Source organism: Eutrigla gurnardus (genome assembly GCF_963514095.1).
Source record: "Eutrigla gurnardus genome assembly, contig: SCAFFOLD_239, whole genome shotgun sequence".
NCBI classification, from domain to species: domain Eukaryota; kingdom Metazoa; phylum Chordata; class Actinopteri; order Perciformes; family Triglidae; genus Eutrigla; species Eutrigla gurnardus.
This window is the reverse complement of record NW_028155532.1, coordinates 1-17,042: the sequence shown is the minus strand read 5'-3', so window position 1 is coordinate 17,042 and position 17,042 is coordinate 1. Positions and strand designations below refer to the sequence as shown.

The following is a 17,042-nucleotide window of genomic DNA, read 5'->3' as shown; positions in this document are numbered from 1 at the left end:
GGGTTTAGAGAGACTAGGACTCTCGTAGAGGGGGGGTTTAGAGAGACTAGGACCCTCATAGAGGGGGGGTTTAGAGAGACTAGGGCCCTCGTAGAGGGGGGGTTTAGAGAGACTAGGACCCTCGTAGAGGGGGGGTTTAGAGAGACTAGGACCCTCGTAGAGGGGGGGTTTAGAGAGACTAGGACCCTCGGTAGAAGGTCGTCTTAGAGAGACTAGAAGGGGGTTTAGAGAGACCAGGGCCCTCGTAGAGGGGAGGTTTAGAGAGACCAGGGCCCTCGTAGAGGGGGGGTTTAGAGAGACTAGGGCCCTCGTAGAGGGGGGGTTTAGAGAGACTAGGGCCCTCGTAGAGGGGGGGTTTAGAGAGACTAGGACCCTCGTAGAGGGGGGGTTTAGAGAGACCAGGGCCCTCGTAGAGGGGGGGTTTAGAGAGACTATGGCCCTCGTAGAGGGGGGGTTTAGAGAGACTAGGACCCTCGTAGAGGGGGGGTTTAGAGAGACTAGGGCCCTCGTAGAGGGGGGGTTTAGAGAGACTAGGACCCTCGTAGAGGGGGGGTTTAGAGAGACTAGAACCCTCGGTAGAAGGTGGTCTTAGAGAGACTAGAAGGGGGTTTAGAGAGACCAGGGCCCTCGTAGAGGGGAGGTTTAGAGAGACTAGGGCCCTCGTAGAGGGGGGGTTTAGAGAGACTAGGACCCTTGTAGAGGGGGGGTTTAGAGAGACTAGGGCCCTCGTAGAGGGGGGGTTTAGAGAGACTAGGGCTCTCGCAGGGGGGGGGTTTAGAGAGACTAGGGCCCTCGTAGAGGGGGGGGTTTAGAGAGACTAGGACCCTCGTAGAGGGGGGGTTTAGAGAGACTAGGGCCCTCGTAGAGGGGGGGTTTAGAGAGACTAGGACCCTCGTAGAGGGGGGGTTTAGAGAGACCAGGGCCCTCGTAGAGGGGGGGTTTAGAGAGACTAGGGCCCTCGTAGAGGGGGGGTTTAGAGAGACTAGGACCCTCGTAGAGGGGGGGTTTAGAGAGACTAGGGCCCTCGTAGAGGGGGGGTTTAGAGAGACTAGGACCCTCGTAGAGGGGGGGTTTAGAGAGACTAGAACCCTCGGTAGAAGGTGGTCTTAGAGAGACTAGAAGGGGGTTTAGAGAGACCAGGGCCCTCGTAGAGGGGAGGTTTAGAGAGACTAGGGCCCTCGTAGAGGGGGGGTTTAGAGAGACTAGGGCCCTCGTAGAGGGGGGGTTTAGAGAGACTAGGACCCTCGTAGAGGGGGGGTTTAGAGAGACTAGAACCCTCGGTAGAAGGTGGTCTTAGAGAGACTAGAAGGGGGTTTAGAGAGACCAGGGCCCTCGTAGAGGGGAGGTTTAGAGAGACTAGGGCCCTCGTAGAGGGGGGGTTTAGAGAGACTAGGACCCTTGTAGAGGGGGGGTTTAGAGAGACTAGGGCCCTCGTAGAGGGGGGGTTTAGAGAGACTAGGGCTCTCGCAGGGGGGGGGTTTAGAGAGACTAGGGCCCTCGTAGAGGGGGGGGTTTAGAGAGACTAGGACCATCGTAGAGGGGGGGTTTAGAGAGACTAGGGCCCTCGTAGAGGGGGGGTTTAGAGAGACTAGGACCCTCGTAGAGGGGGGGTTTAGAGAGACTAGGGCCCTCGTAGAGGGGGGGTTTAGAGAGACTAGGACCCTCGTAGAGGGGGGGTTTAGAGAGACTAGGGCCCTCGTAGAGGGGGGGTTTAGAGAGACTAGGGCCCTCATAGAGGGGGGGGTTTAGAGAGACTAGGACCATCGTAGAGGGGGGGTTTAGAGAGACTAGGGCCCTCGTAGAGGGGGGGTTTAGAGAGGCACTTGACGGGACCGCAGACTCGGCTGAGTCGAGCTCATGTGGAGGACTTTACGGGTGCACCTGGATGTGAAAAGGGGGCGGAGCCAGAGTATACTGAGATGGAGGAGAGCGGACTGTGGGCCGTGGTGTCAGGTCTACCTGGACCCGGTCCGGTCCTACAGCTACTGTACGGTGTGATCTCTGAATGCAGGCAGGCAGGCAGGCAAGCAGCACCTACTTGTTACATGGACAGGAGCACAGACCACAGAATTTCCCTAGATCGTTCAAATTCTTTTCTGCATCCTTCATGTCCTTATTGATTTGGTCCATTCCCTCCTCGATGCGCTCCAGTTGCTCTGATTAATTATTTATCCCCGACAGAACGAAGCGAGAGAGAGGGAGAGAGGACAAAGGAGAGAGACAACAACTTCAGACACTCACTGTGACCAAAGAAAAGTCAAACGGAAAAAAGAAAAGAAAAGAAAAAAAGAAAAAGAGGAGAAACTGGACTGGACCACATGTGAAGACCGGCTCCGTGCTCAGTACCTACTTGTTACACGGACACATGAAAAGCCCACAGCACTTCCCTAAATCTTTTAAATTTTTCTCGGCTTCCTTCATGTCTTGGTTGATATGGTTCATGCCATCCTCGACGCGATCGAGTTGCTCTGGTCGGGACAAAGGGATGACAGTGGTGCAATGAGAGTCAGCACAGAAACAGGGCGTTTGGGTTGCACTGAAGGGGATTCTGGGTAAAAATCACAGAGATACATGACAGGTTTACTGGATCCGAGGCTTCCTTCCTGGATCAGCTGGCTGAGAAATATAATATTTTTTCAATTGTTTCAAATATACGTATGTTGCACTTTAAATAAGAAGGGGGCGTTGTCATGGGGACGACAACGTCGGCTTGTGGACAACAGGTTTAAGCCTGGTTCGGCATTGAGGATCTGGTCTGAGCAGCCTTTGTTTCACACGCGTGTTCAAGCCAATGAAATAAAGGCCTCGAGATGAGATGACGTGTCCTTGTTTGTCATGTTTAAACAATATAAATATATTTATTTGGTAACACGTTCTATGAAGGTCATGTGTATTATGCAACATGAGCACATTTATAACACATTATAATGCATTGATAAAAGTGGTTATAAATGTTGCATAATACACATGGCCTTCAAAGAAAGTGTTACCGTTTATGTATTCAACAGTTCCTGGTCTAGTGAAGAAGACAAGTGGTCTTGGTGGACCCTGTAAGAGGATCAGAACTCTTTCTAAGGCATTCAGGTGGAAGTGGAAGGACTCGGGGGATCGGACCACCGGGTCAGAGCCGGGGGTGAGAGAGGGACGTTACATATGAGCTGGTTCATAAAGGAGTCCAGGTTTGTAGAATCCCTGGTTCATCCACCTCGACAGCCTTTAGTCATCTTTACAGGAGAGGAGTAGAGGTCAGAGGTCAGCTCAGGCTGACAGCCAGAGAGGTGAGACAGGGTGGAGTCTATGCAGAGAGGTGAGACAGGGTTGAGTCTATGCAAAGAGGGCAGACAGTGTTGAGTCTATGCAGAGAGGTGAGACGGTGTTGAGTCTATGTGTGCAGAGAGGTGAGACAGTGTTGAGTCTATGCAGAGAGGTGAGACAGTGTTGAGTCTATGTGTGCAGAGAGGTGAGACAGTGTTGAGTCTATGTGTGCAGAGAGGTGAGACAGTGTTGAGTCTATGCAGAGAGGTGAGACAGTGCTGAGTCTATGCAGAGAGGTGAGACAGTGTTGAGTCTATGCAGAGAGGTGAGACAGTGTTGAGTCTATGCAGAGAGGTGAGACAGTGTTGAGTCTATGCAGAGAGGTGAGACAGTGCTGAGTCTATGCAGAGAGGTGAGACAGTGTTGAGTCTATGTGTGCAGAGAGGTGAGACAGTGCTGAGTCTATGCAGAGAGGTGAGACAGTGTTGAGTCTATGTGTGCAGAGAGGTGAGACAGTGCTGAGTCTATGCAGAGAGGTGAGACAGTGTTGAGTCTGTGTGCAGAGAGGTGAGACAGTGTTGAGTCTATGTGTGCAGAGAAGTGAGACAGTGCTGAGTCTATGCAGAGAGGTGAGACAGTGTTGAGTCTGTGTGCAGAGAGGTGAGACAGTGCTGAGTCTATGTGTGCAGAGAGGTGAGACGGTGTTGAGTCTGTGTTCAGAGAGGTGAGACAGTGTTGAGTCTGTGTTCAGAGAGGTGAGACAGTGTTGAGTCTATGCAGAGAGGTGAGACGGTGCTGAGTCTATGCAGAGAGGTGAGACAGTGTTGAGTCTGTGTGCAGAGAGGTGAGACGGTGTTGAGTCTATGCAGAGAGGTGAGACGGTGCTGAGTCTATGCAGAGAGGTGAGACGGTGTTGAGTCTGTGTGCAGAGAGGTGAGACGGTGTTGAGTCTATGCAGAGAGGTGAGACGGTGCTGAGTCTATGCAGAGAGGTGAGACAGTGTTGAGTCTGTGTGCAGAGAGGTGAGACAGTGTTGAGTCTATGCAGAGAGGTGAGACGGTGCTGAGTCTATGCAGAGAGGTGAGACGGTGTTGAGTCTGTGTGCAGAGAGGTGAGACAGTGTTGAGTCTATGCAGAGAGGTGAGACGGTGCTGAGTCTATGCAGAGAGGTGAGACGGTGCTGAGTCTATGCAGAGAGGTGAGACAGTGTTGAGTCTATGCAGAGAGGTGAGACAGTGCTGAGTCTATGCAGAGAGGTGAGACAGTGTTGAGTCTATGCAGAGAGGTGAGACGGTGCTGAGTCTATGCAGAGAGGTGAGACAGTGCTGAGTCTATGCAGAGAGGTGAGACAGTGTTGAGTCTATGCAGAGAGGTGAGACGGTGCTGAGTCTATGCAGAGAGGTGAGACAGTGTTGAGTCTGTGTGCAGAGAGGTGAGACAGTGTTGAGTCTATGCAGAGAGGTGAGACAGTGTTGAGTCTATGCAGAGAGGTGAGACAGTGTTGAGTCTATGCAGAGAGGTGAGACGGTGCTGAGTCTATGCAGAGAGGTGAGACAGTGTTGAGTCTATGCAGAGAGGTGAGACAGTGTTGAGTCTATGCAGAGAGGTGAGACAGTGCTGAGTCTATGTGTGCAGAGAGGTGAGACAGGTGACCTGGAACCAGGGATGGTACAAAGCCGTGTCCAGAGAGACAGACAGCTACACTTTTGTGGTTGAATAGATCAGAAAACAGCTGCAACTCAAAGTTCAGCAAACAGAAAGAAATGTGACCAAAGAAAGAAAGTTCAAAGGAAGCTGAAACAAAGAACATTTCCCCAAAGTTGGACCCGCTGGCACCGTTCGACCAATCAGATGAGACATGCAAATTAAACCAGAATACCGGAACAAACCATTTCAATGAAAACCGGCCACTGCATATGAAACAATCACTCACAACTACTATTAAGGATAATAATAATGAATATAAAAAGAATAACAATCATCATTAAAATAATGATAATAATAATAATGACAATAATAATAATTCATATTAAAATAATAATTATGATAATAATAATAATAATCATTATCATAATATTGTTATGACAATAATAACAACGAATATAAAAATACTAATAATCATCATTATAATGATAATACAAATATTAATAACAATGATTTTAATAATAATGATAATATTTTAAATAATAATTATGATGATAATAATAATTATGATGATAATAATAATTACGATGATAATAATAATTATGATGATAATGATAATGATGATGATGATAATAATAATAATTATGATGATATTAATAATAATAATGATAACATTGTCCTCTGTGATGCTGCTGATGTGAATGGTTGTGATTAAACCTGCAGACATACCTCCCTGCTCGTCCAGCATCACCAGAGTCCTGATACCGGCATCTTTGCTCTATTCCCCCGGGGGGGAGGAGAGAGAGAGGGGGGAGAGGGGGGCGGACGAGGTAGAGGTCAGTAAAGGAAACAAATGAGCTGTAAACAAACATTTCCTGTTTTGGTTCAGCTCTTTATCTGCACTCTGCATCCTCTTCTGTTTGATTCTCATAATATTAATAATATTATAATGAAACAAACAAACGTTTGAAATCTCGCTGCCAAAGTCTTCAAAACACGCCATAAAAACGCATCCAAAGTACTCGGTTAGCTTATGTGTGTGTAATATTCTGCTCGGCCCTCGTCAGCATGGAGGCAGGCATCGATCACAGAGGGTCAAAGGTCATCCGGCTCCCGTGAGATTAATCGTAATAACACCGACACCGACAGCAAAAGGAGCGTTCTCATTACGACCCGACACCTGTCTCACTCTCAGCAGCTGTCCAAACGACACCTGTCTCACTTTCAGCAGCTGTCCAAACAACACCTGTCTCACTCTCAGCAGCTGTCCAACCGACACCTGTCTCACTCTCAGCAGCTGTCCAACCGACACCTGTCTCAGTCTCAGCAGCTGTCCAACCGACACCTGTCTCACTCTCAGCAGCTGTCCAAACGACACCTGTCTCACTCTCAGCAGGCTGTTGGTAAACTGGAAGGAGGACTACTTTGATTTGTTTTTACCCCCAAATTTAAGATGTTGGTTTGGATTTTCCCTTAAAATTCCTTCCTGACAACATGTGAAGCAGTAAAGCTGCTCTTCAGTGATTGGCTGCCGGCTGTGAAGCTGGTAGCAGAGAGAATGCAGTCGAATAGTCTATTTTGCTTAGGAAGGTTCCTAACTGAAGAAGTGACCCGGAAGTAAACAAGTGGCCGCCATGATAAGAGCTGTTCGAATTCTCTAAATGCAAAGGAAAGGAGCTCCAATGCTTCCTTTCAGAGCTCCTTTAGCATAGGATGCAACGGACCTTCCTATGCCATAGGAAAGGAGATCACGCCGACCCACAATTCTTAGCGAGAGCAACATTTAAAGTGCCGCACACCTCGCAGGTTCATGAAAACAAAGGATATGTGCATTTACATATTTAACAATGACTTTCATGCAGACATATAGTAATTGGAATAGTGATGATAAATGTGTGGACAGTGATAATCATTTAATGATAGTTTTATTTATTTCAATCATGTTACAAATGTTTGACAAAAACGAAACTAAAACCACAAATGAAACGTAAATAAAGCAAACGGTCAAACAGGAAGGAGGAGCTGCTGAACTGAAGCCGGTCAGTGAACCAGCTGTTTATAAAACCAACATGTGGAGAAGTGGACGACACGCTTTTTGTAGTCCATTATTGTAGTTTCTCCAGCCCAGACGCACGTCAATCGCCGGTGCCGATCATCAGCTGTCAATCATCAGCAGCATTATAATGATAGTATATTAAAAGTCCGGTCGGATTCTCTGAGCACCGCGGCCGTCTTTTCCTAAATCCTTTTGATCGCCTTTCCTTAACCCCGTGACGTTTTCCCCAAAGGTCAAGGAATAGGAGTTAAGACCTTATCTTTTGACTATTCGACTGCACCCAGTGTGAGGAGGTGAAGGACAGCCACACCTGCTTATACCTCCTCTTCTTCCTGCTTCTTAGAAACCTGCTGCAGTCTGATAGGTTAAATAAATATAAGCCCCTCCCCCCACCACCTCAGCAGTACCAGAGGGAAGCCATGTTGATGTGGGCGAGGCGAGGGGGGATGGGGCATTGCTTCTGTGTGACAGGAATCCCAAAGAGGGTGAAATGAGTCCCGAGGGATCATCGCTATCGCCGCCGCCGCCACAGCCACACAGGAGCTGATGAGGCGTCTTCACGGATACGGAGGCTGGTCTGTTAGCAGGATGTGTTGCTGCAGCTTTGAGATTATTCTTCACTCGTCAAGTGTTAGAATCCCTGGTGAATGTTATCTACGGAGCAGACGGCAGCGCTGTGGAGGGGGCGGGGCTTCATGGTGAGACATGTGACGCAGGGTTGCTGTGACCTTGAGATCCCCCCCAGCTGTCCTCACATCTCCCTTTTATTCCCTCCATCTCTGTCTGCTCCTCACTCCTCCTCCTCCTCTCAGATGTTTATTAGCATTAGCTTGTTTGCAACCAGGGAAGGAAGTGACCATATTTTGAGTGCGGAGGAGCGACGGGTGGATCTGAGGTGAGGTTTCATGAACAAGTTCATAGAGTGTTTCTTACCTCCTCCACCAGCTGCAGCATACGACGAGTACTCTCCAGAGACTGTGGATGAAGAAGACGAGCAGTTACTTCAGATTACAGATTACATTTCAGATTACAGCAGAGGTCTTCAGTGTTCAAGGACTCCCCATATCATATTAAACTGTTCCTTTTTAACCCAGAATAATGTGCCTATCGTGTATACCAGTACTTTGTAATGATGGATGGATACAAAGACATTAACTTAATAATTGTTCATTTTGGCATTTCTACATCACAATTTCTCAACATAATATTAAACAATCATTTATATTTGCTTATCATAGGTTGTATTCAGGGATTTTTGGACATATTTACATTTAAAATGGGATCAAATAATTATCAGGGGACCCCTGCAGTAACTCTGTGGACCCGGACCCCCTGTAGTTCCTCTGCGGACCCCTAGGGGTCCTGGACCCCCTGCAGTAACTCTGCAGACCCCTAGGGGTCCCAGACCCCCTGTTGAAGACCTCTGACGACAGGACAGATTCTCCAGCCGGGTGATCAGTGGAGATCAGCGAGACACAAACAGGATCAATGGCGTTTATCGGCGTGAAGCAGACAGGAAGTGCGTCTGCAGCGAGGACTGAACGTGACTGTGATGATTACTGATTGGATTACTGATCAATGCCATCGGCCAATGGGATGCTGCGATGGGTCTCCAGGTGCAGAAGACCACGGCCCTGCAGGGTGCTGGTCTCAGGCCAGTGTAGAAGAGGACGTCGTCATGGCGACGCTCGTTCCTCTTCCTCCCGTTCTGCTTCTTCTCATCTTCCTCTCTCGGCGTGAAGTCGAGCGACCACAACGACCTCCGGCTGCCGACGTCTCCGTGGCAACCAGAGCTCATGAAAGTCAGTGCAGCAGGCGTAAAAAACGCTTATTCTGACGCCGCCATTTTGTGCCATTCACGTGTGTGAGTGTGTGTGTGTGTTTAATATTCTGCTCAGCTGTGTCAGTGTGAGTCACATGTGAAGCTGGAGGGGTGTACACTAATCAGTCTGTACTGACGCACACACACACACACACACACACACTCACTTCTGCTGTATAAATACAACGTGACTGAACTGACCCTGTACTAAACATATATGTCGGTCATGTTATTAGCATGTTGTGTGTGTGAGAACGGCGGTAACCATGGCGACGCTGCTGGGCGGGCTCTCACCTCGTCGGCGAGCTGGTCGGCGCGCTGCTGCATGTCTGACAGCTCGTTGCGCATGTCTGCGTCATCTGCCATGGCTGCTGGATGTGAGGGGTGGAGGAGGTCTCCAACGGGGGCGAGAAGGTCCTAGTGGAGTCTGGGAGGGCTGGGGGGGGGGGAGAGAAAGGGGGAGGGGTTAGTTAATGAAGACATCTTCAAAGTAACGACAGAAATCACACATCAACTGGTAAACGGAGTAAAACCTCCCGTTACCTCCTGTTTATCAGCTTAAACCCCTCAGACCACTTGAGTCCTGCCGGGTGCCCTTGAGCATCGGCTCCTGAAGATCCACCATGGAAAGCGTGGAGAAGCTGCAGTTTGTTTGTTTGCAGACAACCGGGGGCCGGCGGTCCCAGACTAGGACTAGGACTAGGAGAATCAGCCAAAGAGACGGTCCTGTCCTCCTCTGCAGGTCACCAGAGACTTGTAGTCCCAGACCACCGGGACCACCAGGACCACGGGACCACCGGGACTACGGGACCACCTGGACCACGGGACCAGCAGACCACCTGTCCCTCCGTCTAACCAGGTGTTATCAGAACGTGCTAATTGGCTGTCGGTCTCAGGTCGAGAATCAGAGAGTGTTAAGGTGTTTGTGTTAAGGTGTTTGTGTTAAGGTGTTTGTGTTAAGGTGTTTGTGTTAAGGTGTTTGTGTTAAGGTGTTTGTGTTAAGGTGTTTGTGTTAAGGTGTTTGTGTTAAGGTGTTTGTGTTAAGGTGTTTGTGTTAAGGTGTTTGTGTTAAGGTGTTTGTGTTAAGGTGTTTGTGTTAAGGTGTTTGTGTTAAGGTGTTTGTGTTAAGGTGTTTGTGGAGGGGACCCTGAACACACCATCAGGTCCACATGCAGCCTGGAAACACGGATTAAAGACCTCCACATTGACCCTGATAGAATCAAACCTTTATATCTGACAGCAGACCAGCTGAAACCACACAAACCGTCTCACTCCCGAAGCAGGACGACAGGTAACCTGTCTGTCTGTCACCTCAGTACTGAAGCAGGACGACAGGTAACCTGTCTGTCTGTCACCTCACTACCGAAGCAGGACGACAGGTAACCCGTCTGTCTGTCACCTCAGTACTGAAGCAGGACGACAGGTAACCTGTCTGTCTGTCACCTCACTACCGATGCAGGACGACAGGTAACCCGTCTGTCTGTCACCTCAGTACTGAAGCAGGACGACAGGTAACCCGTCTGTCTGTCACCTCAGTACTGAAGCAGGACGACAGGTAACCCGTCTGTCTGTCACCTCACTACCGAAGCAGGACGACAGGTAATGTGTCTGTCTGTCACCTCACTACCGAAGCAGGACGACAGGTAACATGTCTGTCTGTCACCTCAGTACTGAAGCAGGAAGACAGGTAACATGTCTGTCTGTCATCTTGGACTTCGCCCACATGGACGGCGACCGTCTGGTTGTCCGCTCACATGACCACAATGTTCACAATAACATCTGCTGCACACACACACACACACACACACACACACACACACACACACACACACACACACACACACACACACACACACACACACACACACACACACACACACACACACACTTCTATAAACCTCCGACTGGACTGTGGCCGCTGCCAGACGTCTGAACGGAGTCAGAGTCAGCAGGAGGAGATGACATCATGGTCATCATGTCTCATTATGTAACAGGAATCAGTCCGGTTTTAACGACCCCGTGACCTTTCACGTTTGACCCTCACACTCCCTGGAAGGAGGGTTTCCCTCCAGGAGAGATGCTGAAACATAACAGCTGACAGCACGTCTGAAAGATGGACACGTGTCCCTCAAATATGGAGATCTTCTTTTCTCTGTTCTATCATAGATGTCATCACATACAACACACATTTCCAGACCTTTATTCTGAATCCAAGCACTTTTCAAACCTTGAAAACATCACACTAATATTCAAGTGATTTCCAGCACCTGTACCAACCCTGTATTTTACATGTTGCTTTCCTTCTGTCCATATAAGGAGCTCTGAGTCCTTAAACTCCTTCGTTTACAGCAAACATCATCAACGACCCGCCCATCAGTGCGTCATCGTGTCACATGACCTTCTGCCTACAAGTCAATGGGGAGAATCTACCTGACCTCTTCCTCCTTTAATATCCATAAACACAGACTGGATGGAGATGTCCAGTTTAGTCCGGGTCATGTGATGAGGCATGTGATGAGTCATGTGATGTCAGTGAAGACGTTTTATATAACGCTGACACACATATTCCTGTAAACGTTGTTCTATCTGCAGGCTGAGATAGAAATAGACGGGAGACAACACATCTTTGTTTCCTGCTTCCTGTTCATGTGTGTGTCTCTTCTCTGGCTGTGTGTGTGTGTGTGTGTCGGCTGCCATTTTGTTTGCTTTCAGTTTCAGACGCTCCGTCTCTCTCTCTGTATCACACAGTGTTCCTCGTCTCTTCAATAGAAGATCTTTGATTGTGAGCCGTCACTTTAAACATTTTCATCTATGTAATTGCCTTTTAAGTTCCTATCTATCAACGAGTGAGTTAAAACCATGGTGGTTGATCATGTGACCCACTAATTAAAGTCTTCTCGCTGCTTTGCCCAGAAATAGATCTCCGTGTCTGTGGCCACATTCCCACTAAACTCTAAATGAGTTTGATCTTTTTCTGTCAGTCAGCAGCGGTCGGTCTGCAGGTGGAGCTACTCACATTAGTATGCTGCGTTTACTTGGAATGGGAAATCGGTAACTTCCAACTGCTGAGTCAGGCTCCCTCTAGTCTAAAGTGTGACCAGGTACATTTCATTACTGCTGACTCACAATGGAGGATCAACAGGCAGAGAAAGAAGACCATTTATCGTCCAGTCTGGAGAAAAAGAAACAACAAACTAATGAAGTGAAGAAGGAAAGTCATCAAGAAGCAAAGCCAACGAGGGGAAACCACAGACCTCCTTTCAGTGAGGAGCATTTGAAGGCATCATGCAGATGAGAGACAGTCTGTTGGGTGAGACGAGTCCCAGAGGCTCGCCTGCAGTTCCATCTGCCACCAGAGGGGCCGCTAAAAGCAACTCAAATCTCACGGCCCGTTCCTGATGTCTGTCGGCGTAGAGATGAAGCTCCAGCTCTGCAGCCAAAAGCTCTGGGCCAGATGATGCAGGAGGTGCTTTTAAAAGTGGTCTTTTGGTGGTCTGCCAGGCCTGGTGGTCTGCCAGGCGTCTGGTCTCACAGCCAACACGGAGGGCAGACTGATGCGGACTCACTAACGTGGTGACGATCCAGCCGGCGTTTCTTTGTAGACCACAGCTGAGACCGGAGACAGGAAACGGAGAAGAAGGCCAAACGATCAACGCAAAGATCATTTTGATCATTGATTCTTTGTTAAAATGTTCCACAAGGAATTCAGAGCAGTTCTACTTCCTTCATAGTGGTGAGACAGCATAGCGACGGCTGAGCCAATGGCTAGCAGCTAACGGTGCCAGCAGCTGTTTAAAACACCAGAAATATCTTCAAAATAACCCTAAACACACACATCAGCCTGATAACTGCTGAGTCATCACCACCGTCCTCACCAGGAAGACCAGCACGGGAAGACCAGCACGGGAAGACCAGCACAGGAAGACCAGTACGGGAAGACCAGCACGGGAAGACCAGCACGGGAAGACTAGCACAGGAAGACCAGTACGGGAAGACCAGCACAGGAAGACCAGTACGGGAAGACCAGCACGGGAAGCTGGTGGGGAGGTGAGGAGGCCAAATAAAAGAATCAACCATGACCCCTTGTTGCTAGGCGACAGGAGCGGCAAAGCTGATGAAAACAGGAAATCCTCTGTAGACCACGAAGGACGTTGACTGGTACACAGCTAACGCTACACATAAAAATGGCAGTCACTCCGACCATCGTGCTACGTTCACACACACACACACACACACACACACACACACACACACACACACACACACACATATGGATGATAGGATATATAGATGAGGTTTGACAAACATGGCTCCTCCCTTAAGAGGGAGACACTGGGGATCTGGACAGTCTGAGGGGGTCTGAGGGGCCAGCTGTGCAAACATGTCACACATCACATCCAGGATTCTGCAGCCTGTTGTGAATTTTTACGTCAGACCGGAGAGATAAAACGACGCAGCAGCTGATCGTCAGGGTCCAGAGATGCTACAGGAACTAATACTCAAAGAGACCACAGACCACTATCCAAGTCCCCTTCCATCCAGGACCCCAGACCACTATCCAAGTCCCCTTCCATCCAGGACCCCAGATCACTATCCAAGTCCCCTTCCATCCAGGACCCCAGATCACTATCCAAGTCCCCTTCCATCCAGGACCCCAGACCACTATCCAAGTCCCCTTCCATCCAGGACCCCAGACCACTATCCAAGTCCCCTTCCATCCAGGACCACGTTGATAACCATCCACGGCCGACAGTCAGCTGTTAGAAAACATCCATCAAACTTAACATCTTCTGTTGCTGCGTCACCAAATACAGTTTAGTCAAGCAATGCAGCACTACTCTCTCTCCCCCTCTCCTCTCTCCCCCCTCTCTCTATACTCTCTCTCCCCCTCTCCTCTCTCCCCCCTCTCTCTATACTCTCTCTCCCCCTCTCCTCTCTCCTCTCTCCCCCCTCATTCTCTCTCCTCTCTCCCCCCTCTCTCTCTCCTCTCTCCCCCCTCTCCCCCCCCCTCTCTCTCTCCTCTCTCCCCCCCTCTCTCTCTCCCCCCTCATTCTCTCTCCTCTCTCCCCTCTCTCTCTCCTCTCTCCCCCTCTCTCTCTCCTCTCTCCCCCCCTCTCTCTCTCTCCTTTCTCCCCCTCTCTCTCTCCTCTCTCCCCTCTCTCTCTCCTCTCTCCCCCCTCATTCTCTCTCCTCTCCCCCCCTCTCTCTCCCCCCATCATTCTCTCTCCTCTCCCCCCCCCCTCTCTCTCCTTTCTCCCCCTCTCTCTCTCCTCTCTCCCCCCTCTCTCTCTCCTCTCCCCCCCCTCTCTCTCCTCTCTCCCCTCTCTCTCTCTCTCCTCTCCCCCCCCTCTCTCTCCTCTCTCCCCCCTCTCTCTCTCCTCTCCCCCCCCTCTCTCCTCTCTCCCCCTCTCTCTCTCTCCTCTCCCCCCCTCTCTCCTCTCTCCCCCTCTCTCTCTCCTCTCCCCCCCTCTCTCTCACCTCTCCCCCCCTCTCTCTCCTCTCTCCCCCCTCTCTCTCCTCTCTCCCCCCCTCTCTCCTCTCTCCCCCTCTTTCTCTCCTCTCCCCCCCCTCTCTCTCCTCTCTCCCCCCTCTCTCTCTCTCTCTCCTCTCTCCCCCCTCTCTCTCTCCTCTCCCCCCCCTCTCTCTCCTCTCTCCCCCTCTCTCTCTCCTCTCCCCCCCTCTCTCTCCTCTCCCCCCCTCTCTCTCTCTCTCCTCTCTCCCCTCTCTCTCCTCTCTCCCCCCCTCTCTCTCTCCTCTCTCCCCCCTCTCTCCCCTCTCTCTCTCCTCTCTCCCCCCCTCTCTCTCTCCTCTCTCCCCCCCTCTCTCTCTCCTCTCTCCCCCCTCTCTCCCCTCTCTCTCTCCTCTCCCCCCCCCTCTCTCTCCTCTCTCCCCCCTCTCTCTCCTCTCTCCCCCCTCTCCCCCCCCCCCCCCCCCCTCTGCTCCGTCACAGCTCTGAGCTGCAGCAGCCATTTTGTTTCTGTGTGTTTTGGTCCACGTGTCGCTGCAGAGCGTCTCTGAGAATGACGGCGCTCCTCTTCCTCCCGTCACTCAGGACTCTCCTGGTTCTGGACTCGTCTCCTGGTTCTGGACTCGTCTCCTGGTCCAGGACTCGTCTCCTGGTTTATGTTCTTCTTGTGTTCAGATATATTTTTGGTTGCACAACATAACCTCCCTAAAATATAACAGGTTGTGTTTGGACAGAGCTACGCTAGCTATTCCTCACCGTTTACAGTCTTTAAGCTAAGCTAAGCTAAGATAAGCTAAGCTAAGCTAAGCTAAGCTAAGCAGCTACCAGTTGTAGCTTCATGTTTACCAGACGGATGTAAGGAAGGCTTCCTTTAACAACGTTATGATTTATATCAGTAAAGCGTGTTGGGATGGACAGAGCAGCTGACTGGTAACCGTGGTTACGTTAAAACCAAGGTAAACACGTTCAAGTGACGATGACAGCATCTTGACTTCCTGAAAAGAAAGAACAAACAACCCAGACTGGACCGCCAGGTCTCCTCTGGCTCTGACCCCAGAACCAGGAACCTGGGACCAGGGTTTTACTGGTCTCAGGGTCCAGGACCAGGCAGATACAACATGACCCGCACTGTGACGGCGAGGAACAAACTGCAGTCTGGCTTTTTAGTTCACAATCCTCTTCATGGCCGAGGGAGCGTAGTGGTCTAGTTCTTTGCTCAAGGGCACTTCAGAAATGCCCTTGAGCAAAGACTTCTGGATGCAGTGCTGGATTTAAGCCCAAATGTGAACGGCATTCTGTGACATACCAGACCAGCATCTGAACCAGCACTGCCTCAGACTGGGAGGAGGTCTCACTGAGGACCTGGTGGTCTCACTGGGGACCTGGTGGTCTCACCGAGGACCTGGTGGTCTCAGAGTGTCAGTGTGGCTGTACCCTGAGGTCAGCGTGTGTTGATGATTATGCAGACGTGGTCTGGGTCTGTCAGGAACCTCACAAACACTTGTGTTTGAGCCTGAATGTGAAGGATTCAGCTGCTAGATGCAGGACTCAAACCAGACCTGCACCAGATCACGCAGTGCGGCTCACGGAGGCTCCGGCATGTGACCCCGGAACAATGGTTGTGGTGTTTCTGAGAAACAATCCGTGATGGTGTTGTGAGTCACCCCCCCCCCCCCCCCTCCCCCCTCTCACAGGGTGCAGTACTACAGCCCCCCCCCCCCCCCGCAGTCCAAACAGGCTGCATAACGCGACACGGTGTAGCGGTCATGTGGTCGGAGCATCCTCGGGGGCCTCGCCGTGCTCTCTGCACGCCGGGGCCACGAGCCAACCTCCATGCTACGATGTCCTTTTAAGGTCGCTACGAGTCACCACGCCAACGTGAGGACACCTTCATGTGGATGTAGACCCCCAAACATTCCTGACCCTCAGCAACGTCCGTCAGCCCGCTGCCACGTGTGCCGACATGAACCAGATCCAGATCCTTCATCATCAGACCTCCTGATACCAGACCACCATCAGTATGTGAGCCCCACCAGGCTCGGGGACTGGGGCATCGATCCATCACACACCCCTGCAGAGACCCCCCAGGTCCTCCAACACGCACCCCCAGGTCCTCTGTCAAGGACCCCCCAGATCCTCCAACAGAGACCCCCAGGTCCTCCTACAGGGATCATCACACACACAAAGGAGGTCTGCTGTCTTTAAAACGGAGCTGATCAGGTCTCATTCCATCTGCACACAGTGTGCGTGTGCGCGCGTGTGTGCGCGCTCACAGGTACACACATGTACCAAATTAGCGCCCATTTTTGTGCGTCGTGCGTGATTGACAGACAGGCATGCCGGGTCATTGACAGCGACGTGCGTCGGCTGGATGAATGGATAGAGGGGGGGGGTCATAGTGCGGGTTTCACCCCCCCCCCCCCCCCCTTTCACGCCTCGGTCACGTAAATGTGCCACAGATGTGAGAAGGAAGACGCTGCGTAGATAAATAAATAAAAGGGAGCGACGCATTGATGGATCCGGATCGTGCCTCCCCCCCCCCCCCCTGTTTATATGGGCTCCCCTCCTCCCACCATGGCGCAGTTTACTACAACATGATATCCTCCTCAGCAGACCACGAACACCGGGATCAGACCACGTAGACCGGGATCAGACCACGTAGACCGGGATCAGACCACATACACCGGGATCAGACCACGTACACCGGGATCAGACCACGTAGACCGGGATCAGACCACATACACCGGGATCAGACCACGTAGACCGGGATCAGACCACGTAGACCGGGATCAGACCAC

The 17,042-nt window shown here is 50.8% G+C and overlaps 1 protein-coding gene across 2 annotated transcripts; it reads right to left on the bottom strand.

Moving 5' to 3' along the window:
- Positions 1-1,998: 1,998 nt before the first annotated feature.
- Positions 1,999-9,243, bottom strand: LOC311010223 (synaptosomal-associated protein 25-A). Of its 2 annotated transcripts, none has more exons than XM_084040763.1 (4): positions 9,072-9,239; positions 7,889-7,930; positions 5,629-5,677; positions 1,999-2,156 (listed from the first exon to the last, which is right to left on the bottom strand). In XM_084040763.1, the coding sequence occupies exons 1-4, from the start codon at positions 9,141-9,143 to the stop codon at positions 2,035-2,037; spliced, it is 285 nt and encodes a 94-aa protein (XP_083896889.1). In that variant the 5' UTR covers positions 9,144-9,239; the 3' UTR covers positions 1,999-2,034. The 2 variants fall into 2 exon arrangements, with proteins under 2 accessions (XP_083896889.1, XP_083896890.1); XM_084040764.1 differs by lacking the exon at positions 1,999-2,156 and adding an exon at positions 2,332-2,468 and having other exon boundaries at positions 9,072-9,243.
- Positions 9,244-17,042: the final 7,799 nt, after the last annotated feature.